This window comes from Engraulis encrasicolus, chromosome 7 (genome assembly GCF_034702125.1).
Source record: "Engraulis encrasicolus isolate BLACKSEA-1 chromosome 7, IST_EnEncr_1.0, whole genome shotgun sequence".
Lineage (NCBI taxonomy): Eukaryota > Metazoa > Chordata > Actinopteri > Clupeiformes > Engraulidae > Engraulis > Engraulis encrasicolus.
In genome coordinates this window covers 8,691,114-8,708,613 of record NC_085863.1, presented here as the reverse complement: position 1 = coordinate 8,708,613, position 17,500 = coordinate 8,691,114, and the positions used below count along the sequence as shown (strand labels likewise).

Genomic DNA, 17,500 nt, shown 5'->3' with positions numbered 1-17,500 from the left:
GTGTGTGTGTGTGTGTGTGTGCGTGTGTGCGTGTTAGTGTGTGTGTGTGTGTGTGTGTGTGTGTGTGTGTGTGTGTGTGTGTGTGTGTGTGTGTGTGTGTTTCTGTGTGTGTCTGTGTGTGTGTGTGTGTGTGTTTCTGTGTGTGTGTTTCTGTGTGTGTCTGTGTCTGTGTTAGTGTGTGTAATACATAGGGATAAAAAAGAGGAAGCCAGAGATAAAGTCAAAGTGGAAACTGCAAGTGTAGCAGCTACGCAAGCATGAAGCTAAGTGCTGCGTCGTAAGTGTGTTGTAATAGTTTTGACGCTGTTATGTTCTGCGTTACCATTATAAGAAACGACAAGAGATTTAGTCATGAGGGAAAAAAAAGATGTGTCGTAAAGCCAATTCCCTTGCAAACACAATTTTGGCAAGATAATGATGACTGACCTTTGACTTTGTAGGGTAGATCATAGCAGAACCTACCAAAAGGAAGTTGTTGATTACGACAGTGGTTCTTAACCTTTTTTCCTTAACGCACCCCCTTCTCTGTGCGGAAGACAAACCGTGCACCCCCAACCCAAACTTCTACACATGTATACGCACAAAAAAATACTGAAGTGATTAATTACAATGATTCTTGCCTGACACATTAACCAATACCTTCAAATATGTTTTAATTTGGTCTTAATTTGGCCTAATTATAATGTTTGCAAGCAGAATTTTGGTCACAACCTCAACACAAACAAAATTCTGCGCACCCCCTGAAATCTCTGGCGCACCCCCAGGGGGTGCCCGCACCCCAGGTTAAGAACCACTGGATTACGAAACAGTGAAACACTAGCTTAACCTCCCTCTAAAGTACAGTGCATGTTCTTGTTCTCTCTGTAACCCAGGTGTTCCAATGGCCGTGGTCATCATCGTCATTGCCATCGATAAGGACAACTACGGACTGGTCTCTTACGGGGACTTTGAGGATGCCCCAAAAGATGAATTGTGAGTTTAGCACAATAGTCACATATAGTCACATTCCAGAATAGTCACATTCCATCCACACAGTAACAGACTACACAGGCACACACCGATATCCACAACACACATGATACAACACACATATGACTAATTACTGACACTCACCACATCCGCTTCTTTTTTCTCCTCTCCTCTCCTCTCCTCATCCTCTCCTCTTCTCCTCTCTTCTCTTTTTCTCATTCTCCTCTCCTATCTTCTCCTCTCTTCTCTTTTTCTCATTCTCCTCTCCTCTCCTCTTCTCTCCTCTCCTCATCCTCTCCTCTTCTCTCGTCTCCTCTCATCTCCTCTCGTATCCTCATTCTCTCCTCTCCTCTCCTCTCCTTTCCTCATCCTCTCCTCTCCTCTCCTCTCTACTTTTCAATCTCTCTTCTACTCTCCTCTCCTCTCCGCTCCTTTTCTCATTCTCCCCTCTGCTCTCCTCCTCCTCTCCTCTTCTCTCCTCTCCTCATTCTCTCCTCTTCTCCTCTCCTCTCTACTTTTCAATCTCTCCTCTCCTCTCCTCCTCCCCCTTCCTCTTTATCCTCATCCTCTACTTGCTCACAGCTCAACCAGACGTGTTCCTGAACCTGAAGCATTCTACGTGACGTGGACTACTGATAGTGACACTCACCCACTCTTCTTCCCTCCTCCTCCTCCTCCTCCTCCTCCCCCTATCCTTCTTTCTCCTCCTCCTCTGTAGTTGCTGGCTGAAGAACCGCGTGGCGTTCTACGTGGCGGTGGTGGCCTACTTCTGCGTGGTCTTCCTGATGAACCTGGCCATGTTCATCGTGGTGCTGGTGCAGCTGGGCCGCATCAAGCGCCAGAACCCGCACAACGTGCTCCACCGCAGCCGGCTGCAGGACGCGCGCAGCATCGCCGGCCTCACCGTGCTGCTGGGCCTCACCTGGGGCTTCGCATTCTTCGCCTGGGGCGTCGTCAACCTGCCTTTCATGTACCTCTTCGCCATCCTCAACTCCTTCCAAGGTACAGTACACAGGCACAACAGCAGAATGCATGCAGTATCTACCAAGCACACATACACACACACATACAGTACATGCATCCCATCATGCTTCGCCTGGGGCGGGGTTATGCACCTCTTCGCCATCTTCAACTCCTTCCAAGGTACACTACACTGGCACAACAACAGAATGCATGCAGTATCTACCAAGCACACACACACACACACACACACACACATACACACACACACACACACACACACACACACACACACACACACACACACACACACACACACACACACACACACACACACACACACACAGTACATCCCATCTTCTTCGCCTGGGGCGTGGTCAACCTGCCCTTCATGTATCCCTTCGCCATCCTCAACTCCTTCCAAGGTACACAAGCACAACTGGATTGCATATCTAACAAGAACACATACACACGAATGCACATACACCCACACACTCGCACATCCCATCTTCTTCGTCTGGGGTGTCACCTCTTCACACACACGCGCATGCACACATACATACATATATACACACACACACACACACACACACACACACACACACACACACACACACACACACACACATGGATCCCATCATGCTTCGCCTGGGGCGGGGTTATGCACCTCTTCGCCATCTTCAACTCCTTGCAAGGTACACGAGCACAACTCAATGCATATCTACCAAGCACATACACCTGTACACACACGCACGCGCATGCATGCACGGATGCACGCGCATTGTTTCGAGGGGGGTCTACCTTATTCTTCGATATTAACTGTTGCCAAATATCTGTCTTTTTCTAAACTCAACTCAAAAACACCTGCGTCAGCACATAAAAAGCATGAAATTAATTGTATTAAAGCTGAGAAACTACTGTATATCATTGGCTGCCCGGCGTAGGGGCCACTCCTGCATGTAGGTTATGTTGACTCCCAGCTGTTCCTGTGTGATGTCCTCCTGTACCAGAGAGAGCAGAGCCATACAGTAGGAGAGTCGGGCAATCTCCACTGTGTCCTAGGGCCGACTTCCGCATTAGCAAAATTAGCAAATTTAGCGTCTCAAAACTGCTTAGCGTTGCGAATGTTAGTGCCTAGAAGTGGGCGTAGCACACAGCAAATGCAAAACAAGAGTTGCTGTTCGTAGTAATAACTTCAGATAAACATCACAGATGGTAAAACTGTTGTGATTATCATTACCGAGACAGTTGATAGTTTACATATTTGTGGTGATTACCCCGCAGTATAGTTCGTTAGTCCTTATTTTTGGCTTTTTATGTGGTGGTTTTATGTTGAGTCTATGGAAAGACAGCCGCTTTAGGCACGACCTCGATCTCGTTGAAAGGCGGGGCTGCAATTTATTTCCTGGTCCTCCATTTGCGAAACTCTCCTACTGTATGGCTCTGAGAGAGAGTAGAGAGAGAGAGAGATTCCATTGGCCCATTGTTTCCGGGTTCTACTATTGCAAGGGGGAGGGGGGGGGATCCCCCTTTAGGCAGACCTAAGGACTGTTCTATTCATTGTAGGAGTATTATGACACGCCCCTTTAGGCAGACCGGAACCTGGTCATGTTAGGTGCCCATAGCAACCTATTACATTGGCATATCTCTATATACTTAAAGAATCTCCTCCTGTCCTGTAGGTCTCTTCATCTTCATATTCCACTGTGCCGTGAAGGAGAACGTCAGGAGGCAGTGGAGGACCTACCTGTGCTGTGGAAAACTGCGCCTGGCTGAAAACTCGGGTATGTCCTCACACAACCAAACTGTGTGTGTGTGTGTGTGTGTGTGTGTGTGTGTGTGTGTGTGTGTGTGTGTGTGTGTGTGTGTGTGTGTGTGTGTGTGTGTGTGTGAGTGTGTGTGTGTGTGTGTGTGTGTGTGTGTGCGCGTGTGTGTCAGTGTGTCTGTGTGTGTGTGTGTGGATGGGTGTGTGTGTGTGTGTGTGTGTGTGTGTGCGTGCCAGCGTGTGTGTGTGAGTGTACGTGTGTATGTGGCCTTGGCCGTGGCTCAAACAGCTAAGGTCTCATAGTGTTATGCTATTGACCCGGGTTCGATTCTGACCCAGGGTCGTTTCCTGGTCCTTCCCTATCTCTCTCTCTCTCTCCCACTTCCTTCCTGTCCTATCAAATAAATAAAATGAGATTATATAGCATTTAATATATCTGTGCACCTGTAATTTGAGAAAAATGTCCACCTCTAAGAAGATGTTGAAGAAGAGGTTTGCACTCAGATTTTGAACCTTTTTATGAGTAGTCTCTTAGTGCAGATGGGGTCGCCTGTGGGCCTTTTCACTATTTGCTGGAAAATACTCAACTACATCATAACAACATTGCTATGACATTACCGAGAGCCTTAAGTAACAGATTTAAGACATAGCCATTACAATTTTAGTGACAGTAAGGTTATAACAAAGGCTCTACGCTAAGGAGTTAACAATGCTAAAGCCTGGTTTTATACCTACCTACAGCATTAGTGTGGATGTGAATGGCTGTGATGTGTGTGGGTGGGTGTGTGAGATTTGTGTAGTATGTGCTGTATGTGCATGTGTGTGATTAGACTACATGGTTATGTGTGTGAGATGCTTATGTGTGTGAGTACTCATCTAACCTTTTACTTTATATTAACTACTTATTGCTTCATTGAACAAGGAATGCTCCATTTTGTTGCACTTGTTATGGCCCGTGTACATCAGGCGCTACCTACGCGACCCAGGTAGCTGGGGTGGTTGAAGAAGTTTCGCCATGAATTCGTTTTATTCGCTCTGGACGCGGCACTGACATGTTTGATTCAGCTAATCACATAACGGCTCTGTCTTGACAGCCTGGGACATTCGTCGATATGAACGTTCCAATTGGTTTTCGCCGAACCGCGTCATAGCGAATTCGCTTAAGATCAGCTTGAGTTTAATCGTCAAAATTCGCTCTGGTCTCTCAAGAAGCTTCGCTCCCTGCGAATTCGCTCTGGTAGCTTTATTCGCCTTCCCTCCATAGAGAAACAATGACTTCCGCCGCGCAGGTCGCCTAGTTCGCCCTTGATGTACACGGGGCTTTATTACAAAGACAAATAAAAAGATATTCTAATCCATATTCTACGTTTCTGTGTAGACTGGAGCCGGACTGCCACCCAGAACAAGAACCGGATCACGTCTATGATCTCCTCCAAGTCCACCAAGTCCTCCAACTCGCAGAACTCCAACACCTCCTCCTCATACGTGGGCATGGACCTGTCCATACGCACCCGCAGCACACGTACGTTATACACACTTTATTGTGTGTGTGTGTGTGTGTGTGTGTGTGTGTGTGTGTGTGTGTGTGTGTGTGTGTGTGTGTGTGTGTGTGTGTGTGTGTGTGTGTGTGTGTGTGGCTGTGTGTGTGTGTGACTTTGTGTGTGTGTGTGTGTGTGTGCGCGCGCGTGCATGTGTGTGTGTGCGTGTGCGTGAACATGTGGATGAGTGCAGACATTTACAAAGAACAAAGTGTGTTCTGTGCTTGTGTGCTTGTGTGATCTGTGTGTCTATGAGTGTAGAGGCAGGGTAATTGCTTCCATATCCAAATGTGAAAGTGGCAGATAGATTTTTGACAGACTACCACACACTGAGTGGCTGTGGCTGGTGGTTAATCATTTCCTTGTCATTCCCTTATAAAAGTTACCAATTTGCAAAGTTAAATTCGAAGACCTGGTGTCATGAGTGTGTGTGTGTGTGTGGGTGGGTGTGTAATATCATCACCATATTGCCCCGTTAAACACTGTCTCGTTGTTTGTTTTGTTTACACTTGTTAACGTGCTGTGTATGAGTCATGCACTCTTAGTCCGTTGAGATTAGGATGTGATGGCAGGGGCAATTGAGTTCACACTGCGTCTCTTTGTTTCCGCTGTCTCCAGGAAGCCCTACCGAAGAAAACATGATATCCGACACCGACTCCAACTCGGATGTCGTCCACAACGAGATCAACCACCAGCACCACAACCCGGCTCGCTCTCAGGTCAGCTGGGGTGACTCCAGAGGGTCTTAGGCCCCAGGGACCATGGGCTGACTGACTTCACGTGATAAAGGAAGAAAGGAAATCTGCACACTGTTACTGCTCACCGATTTATTGAACACAACGTTTGAAAATCGGTGAGCAGTAACAGTGTGCGGATTTCCTTTCTTCCTTTATGCACGTTTGTTTGATCCAGCACCTGTTTTACTGGATGTGCGCACATCACCTACACTACTTTTTGACTTGGCGTGATGACATTGTTTAACGGATGCCCAGCTAGCAATAACCTGACTTTCGCTAGCCGGTATGTTTCGCCTTCGTCTTCACGTTACCATCTGGGAACCCCTCCCTCCCACACAACCGACACGTTTTCGACTGATGCTCCTTGATGATCAAAAATCCTTGCATGTGATTGGATTAACAACCTGTCCGTCATCTTTACTGGCATGCCACTTCAGCCAATCACATTGAAGTCGACCCAGCTGAGAAAGACAGGTGGAAGAAGAGCCGTAACTCCACCCATCTATATAAAATCCCATGCGGCCATCCTGATTGGCTCGTTTGTTCATAAATGATTCTGATCTACACACACAGTCCTCAGATGGTTGTGTGAGGAAACCAGAACGCCCTCATTACATGTAGTTTGGCGAAATGCAGCCAGATGGCGTAAGTCAGGTTAAGCTAGCAATGCATCGGCGTAGAACATTAGTAAACCTCTCCTCCTGGAAGCATCAGACAGACACACTGGTGACTGAACTAGCGTCCTGGCCTTTAGCTCACTTGTGAGCGTGTCTGTCACCACATCCATGCCTGAGTTTGATGATGTGAGGCTGCGGGTTCGAGCCCCCCGGGTGGACTGTACAAGATGACGTCAGTTACACTGGTGCCATGACCCAGATGCGAGGGAGGTTTAGGGGGGTGAGTGTGACCGATGCCAGCTAGCAGAGTTTGGCAGTACAGTAGAGCGCTAGTAAATCTCCCGCACGTCACGAAGCCCCAGACATATACACTGGCGACTGAGCTGCAGTAGCAGCCTGAACGTTAGCTCTGTCTCCATGCCGGTATTGTCGCCTGGATGAAATGAGTGTTTGCTTCATCGATATCTTAAAAGCACTTTGAATGTTTTATTGCATGCTTTTTCAGCAAGGGCAGCAATGAACAATGCTCACCTTTCCCCACTCCCGTTCCATGTTCCACCTCAGTCTCACCTTCTCAATTACACGTAATCAGCCAAAAAAAAGGAATATCAAAAGTTGCGGGAGATCTCACATTATTTGCAGTTGGTTCTCAAATGGTAGAGACTGGAGGTAGAGGGAGACGTGTGACGTCTGCAATTGTGTGTCCTCCCACAATGAATTAATGGGCCTACCAAGGCCAGTCCCAGAGGGCACGAGTCTTGACCACAGTACAGCCAGAGAGAGTAGAGAGAGAGAGAGGTTACATTGGCCCATTGTTTCTGGGTTCTATTATTGCAAGGGGGAGGGGGGGGGATCCCCCTTTAGACAGACCTAAGGACTGTTCTATTCAATGCTAGGAGTATTATGACACGCCCTTTTCGGCAGACCGGAACCTGGTCATTTAGGTGCCCATAGCAACCTATTACATTGGCATATCTCTATATACTTAAAGAATCTCTGGTACAGCCCCCTGGCCCTGGCAGGGAACCCGATGGGGACAAACAGGTCAGTTGACCTGGAACCAGGGAGGGAGGGTCATGGAAAGAAGAGGCCCTGATTACATAGTTTGTATCGGGGCAGGCTCTCTCACATGGCGTTGTCCTAGGCCCCACCAAAGCTGACAGTGGCCCCCTGTCTGTGGTACTACTGCTTTCAAATTCTTTGTATGACCAGTGCATGTAAAGAAATTGACAATAAACTTGACTTGACTTGACTTGACTTGAGTGAGGGAGGGAGTGAAGTGTAGTCATAGCTGACCCAAACCTGGAGCTCTAGTGCCCCCCTGTGGTTAAATGCAGAACAAATCGAGTCTTCCATTCCTTGAGGCTGGCCTCCTTTAAGCTACTGAGTGCGTTACAATATGCGACCTTGCCTCCTCCACTTGGGCTTGTTTCCTCGCCCCGCCTCCTGGCCCCTCCTCCATGGAGAAAACGATAAAGTTTCCCAGCTGTCAGCCTAGCCACAACAACTTTTAAGGGACTGTTTTTCATTCACCATCCCAATTGCAAATGAGAAAAAGAGTTTACAATTGAGCTTTTGCCAGATATTGAAATATAATGCTGTTGTCAGTGATGTCATCATGACATATTACTTCCAGGTACGAGGAAACAAGCACAAGTGGAGGAGGCAAGGTCGCATATTGGAACGCACCCACTGTGTCTTTCAGAACTCTTAGTGTGTATGAGCAGTTTCCTTTGTATATTATATGTATGTCTCACATTGCTCTTCTCATTACTGTGTAATTGCCTTACTGTATAAAATGTGATTCATGTGCATTACTGTAATATCTCCTGCTACAGAAAACATGCTATTTGGTACATCATACCTGTTGCAATACCCATTGCAACACCCAGTAAAAATATTAGGTCCTAAGAAATGACACAATTTGGGGGGCCCTTATGGTGAATAACAATAGCAGACAGTCTGGCCAATGAAATATTCCCACCAAAAAAAGGTCACATACACTAACATCTTGTTGGACCACCTTTAGCTTTGATTACGGCACACATTTGGTTTTGGAGCACAAAACATCCTTTTTAACACATGGATTGGCCACCACAGTGTCCTGCCCTCCACCTCATTGGAAATCTTTGGGATGTGATAGGCTTTGCACAGTGTTGCGACTCTACCATCATCAATACATGATCTTGGTGAAAAGTTAACGTAACACAACGCTAGCTGGAAATAAATTCAGACACTGCCGAAGTGAAGTTTATTGAAACTATGCCACACCAAATGGGCGCCATAGTTAAAGCTTGACGTGGCCCCAAAAACATATTAGTGTGTCTGACCTCTTTTTTTAAAGGAGGGGATATTTTATTGCTGTTGTGAAAGAAAGTGCCCAAAAAGCCAGTGTGCTCCTTTAAGAGGGGTTTTTATCGGCATCTATCAGAATACAGAGTCCATCAATCAAGAGAACCGCTGTTTAACTTCCCCGGTCACACCTGTGCTTTTCTCCATAGTTATACTGGTACAAAATGGCATGTGTGGCAGTTTGTTGTTTGAAATGAATGTTGTGCCATAGCTTGATTCTATATTACATGTGTTTATTTATATACAATATATTTTATAGAGGCCTCTTGATAATTGCTTCAGTATTTTTTCAATCACAGAAGAAAATAATAAAATGCATTTATTTAAACTACAAATACTTTTGTTGTCATCAGTGAAAAGACATTCAGCCCCTCCATGCGCACATCCGCACACAGGCACTCACAGGCATGCAGAAACAAACACCATAAAACTGAATTGAAATGAAAGAAACCAGAAGCACAAGTTTATAGTGTGTGTACTGTATAAATAAATACAAATAAATATTCATAAACTGATCAGTGAAAACCTACTCAGCATTAGAGACCCTAGATGAAAACTCACATAAATGTGTGTCCATCGTCAAAATAAATTTGTTGACACAGATCTGCACGGGCTGCTCATAGCCAGTCACACTGTAGCAATCAGTCGTGTTCTCAGTCTAGAAACTTCATAAGAAACGTAAAAACATTGTCATGAATGTCCTGGTCACACACACATATTCGCCTGCTGTGTTGCATTGTTTTCTGCCCCACTTTACATTGGATCAAGTCATAAGCTGGGCATACTGGGGGGGAAAAAATCGTCCTGAAAACGTTGCTCTCGATGGCCCATGCATGATCCATAGTGACCCCACATCCGTCAGACCTTTGTACTTTGGTGCATGCATTTGTGAATCATAGTGTCACTAAAGCAACATACCAGTACATTTCCTTCAGTTTAGTGTTAGATGAAAATCGAACTGGGAGCACTGATGATGGGCTAGACCTGAAACGTTTGTCCCCTGTCTGTCGGTTTTATTTACTTTTTTCGGCTTTGTTTAATACAGTTTTTGATTCTGCATTCAGCTCCAGTGTGCGACTCCTTTCTTCCTTTTCATTATACTGCTCTTGGAATTACGCACCAAGCGATACGCTCAGAATAAGACATTGGCGCGGACGCCACCCCACCATTACTAGATGAAAATCTCCAACATCCCAGGATTACCCCATGAAAATGTCCAGTATGCACCATGGCAGTCTAGCAGCTCATCCACTGTGTTTCTCGCTTTAAATTATTGTGCGAAGATGTCCACAGTCTTCCTGGGTGACCGTCCAACAAGCAGCTTGGGGCTTAGATGGAATGGTTGTAAGGAACAGTTCTGTGGTCATTATCAATGTCCCACCTGACCACCCCACTGAGTTGTAGAAAGGACACTCAAAGTGGAGGCAAAGGTAGAGTTGCTCAAGCCTGTAGTAGTCGTACAGTACGTACATAGAGTATGAACGTAAAAAGTGAAAAGGAGGGGGGCGCTGTGGCGCAGCACGCTAAGCCCCCCACATTTGGACTTTCATGCCCACCCTCGGGGACCCCGGTTCGAGTCTGGCCGGAGTCATTTCCCGATCCTCCCCTGTCTCTCTGCCCCATTCGCTTCCTGTCATCATCTTCAACTGTCCTGTCAAATAAAGGCATAAAAGCCCATAAAAAATTTTTTTTTTTAAAAAGGAAGGGATGAGATCTATACTGTCTGTGTAGCAGCGGTGTCACCTTCTAGGGACGGGCATTGGGAATTAGCCAAGGCTATAAATGCTATGATGCTACTCTGTTGGGCTTGCATAGCCTACATGATGTGTATCTGTCCCTATCAAATAAATCAAACTGAACTGAACTGGAGAAATGTAATGGCCTTGAGTTCAAAAGGGGGAATCGATACAGAAAAGTGTACAGAGGAGCAACTGGATGGAAATGAGTGTGCCAGACTTTTTTCATGTCCTTGGACGTTGAAGACACAGTATACTGCAGCTTCTCATTTGGAGTGTGTGTAATGTATATAGTATATACTTTATGTCTCTCAGGAGCAGGGAAGCCAGCAGGGGGAGACAAAAGGGTCTGTTGTGCCGAGCCCAGAGAGCGAGAGAGGGGGCCCATAATTGGGTCCTCCTCATTAGATTGTATGCAGGGCTCTAAATTAACTTTATTCATCACTAGCCAAAATGGTTAGAAGATGTCAATCTTACTAGCCAAACACCCTCACCAATGGGTCAAAGTGGCTAGTAAGTTGGTCTTTTCTACTGGCCAAATAGAAATTGCACCAGCATTTGGCCGGTTGGCTAATGTTACTTTAGAGCCCTGATTGTATGTTTTGGGGCCTTTCAGATGTCTTTGTCCCCGGCAGGGGCGCTGCCAGAAATGTTGGGCCCCATGAAAGATTCAAATTTTGGGCCCCCTTAAGGGCCCCTCTCAGTGCTTAGGCCCCCTTAAGGGCCCCTCTCAGTGCTTGGGCCCTTAGAATCTGTACCACTTTCCCCCCCCTAGCGGCCCCCATGGTCCCCGGCCCCGGGGCCCCGACCAAATCAGTCAGCACCCCCTCCCTCCTCAGGAGTACATGCACCAGTAGATGATGTTGAAGAGCAGGTAGGTGGCTCCTCTCCTCAGGAGTACATGCACCAGTAGATGATGTTGAAGAGCAGGTAGGTGGCGGGGAAGATGATGCGTGAGTACGAGTCGATCATGTAGCTGTTGCTCATGATGAAGCGCAGGTTGTAGCGCACGGACCGCCGCCGCCAGAGCCGTGTGCCCTCGGTGGGCGGAGGGTCCACCCCCGCCGAGGAGTTGCGAGGGGGCCCCCCCACCGAGGCGCCGTCCGTGTTGGGCGTGGTGGGCAGGTCGGGGAACGGCGCCAGGTCCATGTCGTCGTGGAAGCAGCCGTCGAACGCCATGGCCTGGCTGGTGTTGTAGGTGTTGTAGTTGGTGGTGGCGGCAACCTGTTGTGGAGGGAACATTTAAATGGAAAACCACGGTTAAAAATACACATCGACATGAGGTAAAATGAATATCAAACAAATTGTTTACATCTGAAGGTAGCTGAAAGTTTTCCCCCAATGTTAAAATGATGGTGCTCATGGCTGCGCAATGTCCCTTGAAAAGAACTCCAACAGCGCTTCACCTCTCCTTGTTCTACAGCAGGGGTGGGGAACCTATGTCTCGAGGGCCGTTTGCTGCCCTTGAGGCCGTTTTATCCGGCCCCCGATATAATTTTAATGTTATTCAGCTTCACATGAAATATGACATTGTTTGTAAAGGAATCTTAGAAAATGCATTTGCAATACAATTAAGTTATATTCAGGGAACCTAGAGTAGGTGGTGTTTGTTTAAAAGGTGGCTGCCTTCAATATAGGCCTGAAGTGAAGGGGAAAATCCTGGTTTGTGTTCATAGTACGGCCCTCTGATGAATTTGAAGTGGCCCTTCGAATGAAAAAGGTTCCCCACCCCTGTTCTACAGCAAGAGACAAGTGGAATGTTATAAGTACAGTATGTATCCAATTTTTGCATCTTTTCCACCACATCAATATTATGGTAGAATATTGACATTCACGCAAAAAATCCTGAATGTGCGACGCCAGCTGATTTTATAATTTGTTAATTTTCTGGTCAAGTAACGGAAGGCTACCACTATTAGTTTGGTTTCATGCAAGTGTTGATGTTGAAGTTCTGATTATAGAGAATACTGAATTAGTTGATTGATTGATTGATTGATTGAACACTGACATTCCCCTTCTTGAGCTTGCGCATCTCCTCCACGGTGGTGAAGTAGTTGACGGCGGCGTACTCGATGACGGACAGGAAGACGAACAGGAAGCTGGCCCACAGGTAGATGTCGACCGCCTTCACATAGGACACCTGCGGCATGGACGCCGACACGCCCGTGATGATGGTGGACATGGTCAGTACCGTGGTGATGCCTGTGGAGAGAGAGAGAGAGAGAGAGAGAGAGAGAGAGAGAGAGAGACATGGTCAGCAACGTGGTGATGCCTGTGGAGGAGGGCAAGCAGAGACTTAAGTGGAGAGAGAGAGAGAGAGAGAGAGAGAGAGAGAGAGAGAGAGAGAGAGAGAGAGAGTGAGTCCATAGACAGCTGGCACCCACATGAAGATGCCCACCGCCTTTTACGCAGGGGTTAAAGTGGACGGGTGTGCACAGGTGCGTAGCACCGGTATGAAATTTGCAGCTGGTGCGCAGAGTACCAGTAAGAAAATAGGTTCAATGCTGCCCAAAAACCTACTTTTGAAAAAGTAAGGTCTGAAACACACATCCACACATCTGGACACACACACATCCACACTATGCTATTTGAGTCCTCCTATGAAGAAACACCCGAAATAGTCATGCAGCAATATACGTCAATCCGTAGTACACATGTTTATTTTGTTTGTTTATTTTTTTGTTTGCCAGTGGGGGTGGGGGTGGGGGTTAGGGTGCACCGGAAAGAAATGAAAACTACTTTCACCCCTGCTTTTACGCCACCTGTGGGAGAAAGAGTGATGACAAGAGAGAGAGAAAGAGAGAAAGAGGAGGAGTGACAAAGAGCAAGTTAGGGTTTGGGAGAGAGAAAGAGACAGTGGGAGATAAAGACAGAATGTATATAGAGATAGATAGACAGACTTGTCATGTTTCTTGAACTTGATAGGAAAAAGTGAGCAAGAGAGAGAGGGGGGGGGCAGAAAAAATAAGAGACACAACAGATACCTAGTAAACTATGTGATGGAAAGAGAGAAGGACCGATACAATATAAGATTTCCTCTGGGAAACACACACAGACACAGACACAGACACAGACACGCACACGCACACACACACACACGCTCAAACAGATATGAGGAGATTGTATTTGCCCTTCTAATTCACCCATTCCACTTTCACAATGATTTCTGTGCGTAGGCAATGGAATCTGAAACACCTCCAATTCAGACACACACAAACACACACGCACACGCACACACATACGGTCGCACGCACACACACACACACACACACATACACACACACACACACACACACACACACACACACACACACACACACACACACACACACACACACACACACACACACACACACACACACACACACGCACACACACGCACTCACATACACACACACACACACACACACACACACACACATACAGTCATTTCCTCAGACAATAACTCAGGTGGCACCACTGTGTTGACTGCTTTCCTCCTGCTCTCTCTCTCTGTTTACATAAGCGCCACCTGGCGTATCCCACAGTGCCTCTGTACAGATGGTGACACTAGCCAAGCAAGCAAGCTGTCAGGACGGGGACAAAGGAGTCAGTTGTCCCGGTCCGGTACCCAGGGAGAATTGGGTCCACTTTAGGGCTGCACGATAATGGAAAAAAATCATTATCACGATTATTTTGGTCAAAATTGTCCTTGGTTTCAAGGACGCTCTCAAAGGTGGGTCACTATTGCCACGAATAAGTCACGATTGAAATCACGACTTCGATTTCACGATTTTATCTCGATTTTCGATTATTTTGGATTAATTGTGCAGCCCTAGTCCACATTACATTGTAAGTATTGGGCCCCCCGGGGGGCCTTTCAGATGACTTTGTCCAGGGCCAGGTCCAAAAGCTGCCAGTGGTCCTGGTGGCTGTACCTCAGCCAAAGGTGGCACACACACAATGACACCCTGTTCCTTTACACTCCCCCAATGGGGACAGTGTCTGCCTAATACTGATTAACATTATGAGGGAATCAGGAGGACCATTGCTATCATATTCCCGAAGAGTGTTAGGGCAGGGGTTCCCAACCTTTTTCAACTTGGGGCCCACTCGAAATAGTCAAAAATGTTCGGGGCCCACCTCTGACCTAAATAAGAATAAAACTCAAATAAATCAACAGCAACACACACCAAAATATGATTATTATTTTTGGAAAATGATTTCAAGGCCCACTTGGAATACCTTCAGGGCCCACCAGTGGGCACCGGCCCATAGGTTGGGAACCACTGTGTTAGGGAATTAGAGAGAGCAAAAAAAGCAACCCTGGAAATATGTAGCATTTCTTGAAAACTTTCTTTCCTCTTTGTCTTATTTCCAACTACCATTTCCCCCTTTTACCTCAGTTTTGTTTTTCTTTTTACCATTCTCCACAGATAGTTCATTTATTTCCACTGTTAATCATTTTGAAGGTCTTATCTTTCTGCAGTGTTTTTCCACTCAGAGTGCTATGAAACGCATACAGAAACTAAACTCCCCCACCTTTGGATCCCTGACACCAATGTAGCCCTGAATGGGTGCATTGATTTTGAGTTGTGTGTTCAGGGAATTCAAGGTTGGTAGGTTCCGCAAAGCAAAACACACAAATGAAAAAGGAGTAAATCCATTATGCATCTGGTGAAGAAGGGACCATCGTGACACTAACACTAGACTTAACTAGCAGTTAATTAAAGATGCACAAGAAAGGGGACTAAGGTTTAGATGTCATTTTCATCAGAGTACTTGAAGTGATACTGTCCCATTTTTGGAAATAAGCTCATATTAAACCTCCCCTTGAGTTAGTTGAGCTTTACCTTTCTCCTGTACTTTCAACCGTTCTCTGAGTATGGATGTGCATATTTTACCTCCATGCTAGCAATTAGCATTGAGTCCTATGAGACCAGCTGGCGGCTTGGAGGTAAAATTTGCACTGCCGTACCCAAAGAACGGTTGAAAGTATAGGACAACGGTAAAGCCCTATTATTTAACTCAAGGGGAGGTGAAAAATTTGCTTATTTCCAAAAATGGGACAGAATCACTTCAAGGAGCATGAACAGGACGCACATGCCGAACTTTTCCCGAGCGTTACTCTGTTACCCGGATGAACCTGCTGACGGCCAAAAAACAAGTATTTTGCGGTTCGCATTCCGAACCAACTTTCCGGTTCCGATTAGGTGCGGGAACGGGCTCCTGCACGGTTCTCAGTCGGCCTGAATGCGGAGGTGGTGAGTTCGAGACCCGAGGGGGACAGATTGCGCAGGAAGGAACACCTCAGCTCCATTTGTGTACTGTAAGTACCTAGAGAGACTCTGGCGGGCACGGCCCTCCTGTCGATCCAGAAGGGTATGGTGGGGCCCCAAGCAAAAATGCAAAATAATACAAATTTGAACCAAAATCGCCACTACTGTGGTAAAATGTGGGCTGTTATCCACTAGGGGCTTGGGGGCCCCAAGCGGCTGCCTGCCTTGCCTGGTGACAAGATGCGCCTCTGTGTACGTACCTAGCGAGACTCTGGCGGGCACGGCCCTCCTGTCGATCCAGAAGGAGACCCAGGACAGCATGACCATCAGCATGGTGGGGAAGTAGGTTTGCAGCATGAAGAAGAAGATGTGCCTCCGCAGGATGAAGTTGATGTACAAGCGGTTATACCAGCCTGAAGGGCAACGCAGCAGGACACATACAGGGTTAATGTGATGTACAAGCGGTTATACCAGCCTGAAGGGCAACGCAGGGTTAATGAGATGTACAAGCGGTTATACCAGCCTGAAGGGCAACGCAGGGTTAATGAGATGTACAAGCGGTTATACCAGCCTGAAGGGCAACGCAGCAGGACACATACAGGGTTAATGTGATGTACAAGCGGTTATACCAGCCTGAAGGGCAACGCAGCAGGACACATACAGGGTTAATGTGATGTACAAGCGGTTATACCAGCCTGAAGGGCAACGCAGCAGGACGCATACAGGGTTAATGATGGAATGGGCAGAAGAAATAGGGAACAAAGAATGACAGAAAGGAAGAAAGGACGAAAGAAAGAGAGCAAGAAAGAACAAAGAAAGAAAGAAAGAACAAAGAAAGAAAGAAAGAAAGAAAGAAAGAAAGAAAGAAAGAAAGAAAGAAAGAAAGAAAGAAAGAAAGAAAGAAAGAAAGAAAGAAAGAAAGAAAGGGAAAGAGAATACAAAGACAGACACATATTGATAAACAACAAGACACAAACAGATGAATTGCAGCACAGATGGAAATGGTCATGTGTATTATTAGTAGACATAGAGGGCACGGCAGTGGTGAACATTGAGTACTCAGTGCCTGAGGGATGCACGGCATGCTGAGTACAGTAGACCAATGTGTAGAGGATTATATGTAAGAAGTGGAGAGGAGGACAAGGACAGTGACAGGACAGTGAGAGTAACAGGACAGGACAGGACAGTGAGAGTAACAGGACAGGACAGGACAGGACAGGACAGGACAGGACAGGACAGGACAGGACAGTGAGAGGACAGTAACAGGAGAAGACAGGACAGGACAGGACAGGACAGGACAGGACAGGACAGGACAGGACAGGACACTGACATCACAGGACAGGACAGGACAGGACAGGACAGGACAGGACAGGACAGGACAGGACACTGTCAGGACAGGACAGGACAGGACAGGACAGGACAGGACAGGACAGGACAGGACAGTAACAGGACAGGACAGGACAGGACAGGACAGGACAGGACAGGACAGGACAGGACAGGACAGGACAGGACAGGACAGGACAGTGACAGTGACAGTGACAGTGACATGGATGTCTGTCTTCCACCTT

At 46.8% G+C, this 17,500-nt stretch overlaps 2 protein-coding genes across 3 annotated transcripts in view; one reads left to right on the top strand and one right to left on the bottom strand.

Moving 5' to 3' along the window:
- LOC134452408 (adhesion G-protein coupled receptor G2) overlaps nt 1-6,377 on the top strand; it is a 44,862-nt gene extending 38,485 nt beyond the window's left edge. For both annotated transcript variants that reach the window (XM_063202796.1, XM_063202795.1), the window contains exons 27-31: nt 873-972; nt 1,688-1,971; nt 3,612-3,713; nt 5,073-5,216; nt 5,851-6,377. In XM_063202796.1, the coding sequence (XP_063058866.1) occupies nt 873-972; nt 1,688-1,971; nt 3,612-3,713; nt 5,073-5,216; nt 5,851-5,981 (761 nt within the window). In that variant the 3' untranslated portion in view covers nt 5,982-6,377. The remainder of the gene's footprint in view (nt 1-872; nt 973-1,687; nt 1,972-3,611; nt 3,714-5,072; nt 5,217-5,850) is intronic.
- A 5,188-nt stretch (nt 6,378-11,565) lies between these two features.
- The window catches only part of gabrr3a (gamma-aminobutyric acid type A receptor subunit rho3a), a 35,555-nt gene continuing 29,620 nt past the window's right edge, over nt 11,566-17,500 (bottom strand). Inside the window, exons 7-9 of the mRNA XM_063202345.1 lie at nt 16,193-16,345; nt 12,683-12,876; nt 11,566-11,898 (exon numbers count right to left, since the gene is read on the bottom strand). Coding sequence (XP_063058415.1) covers nt 11,566-11,898; nt 12,683-12,876; nt 16,193-16,345 — 680 coding nt within the window. The remainder of the gene's footprint in view (nt 11,899-12,682; nt 12,877-16,192; nt 16,346-17,500) is intronic.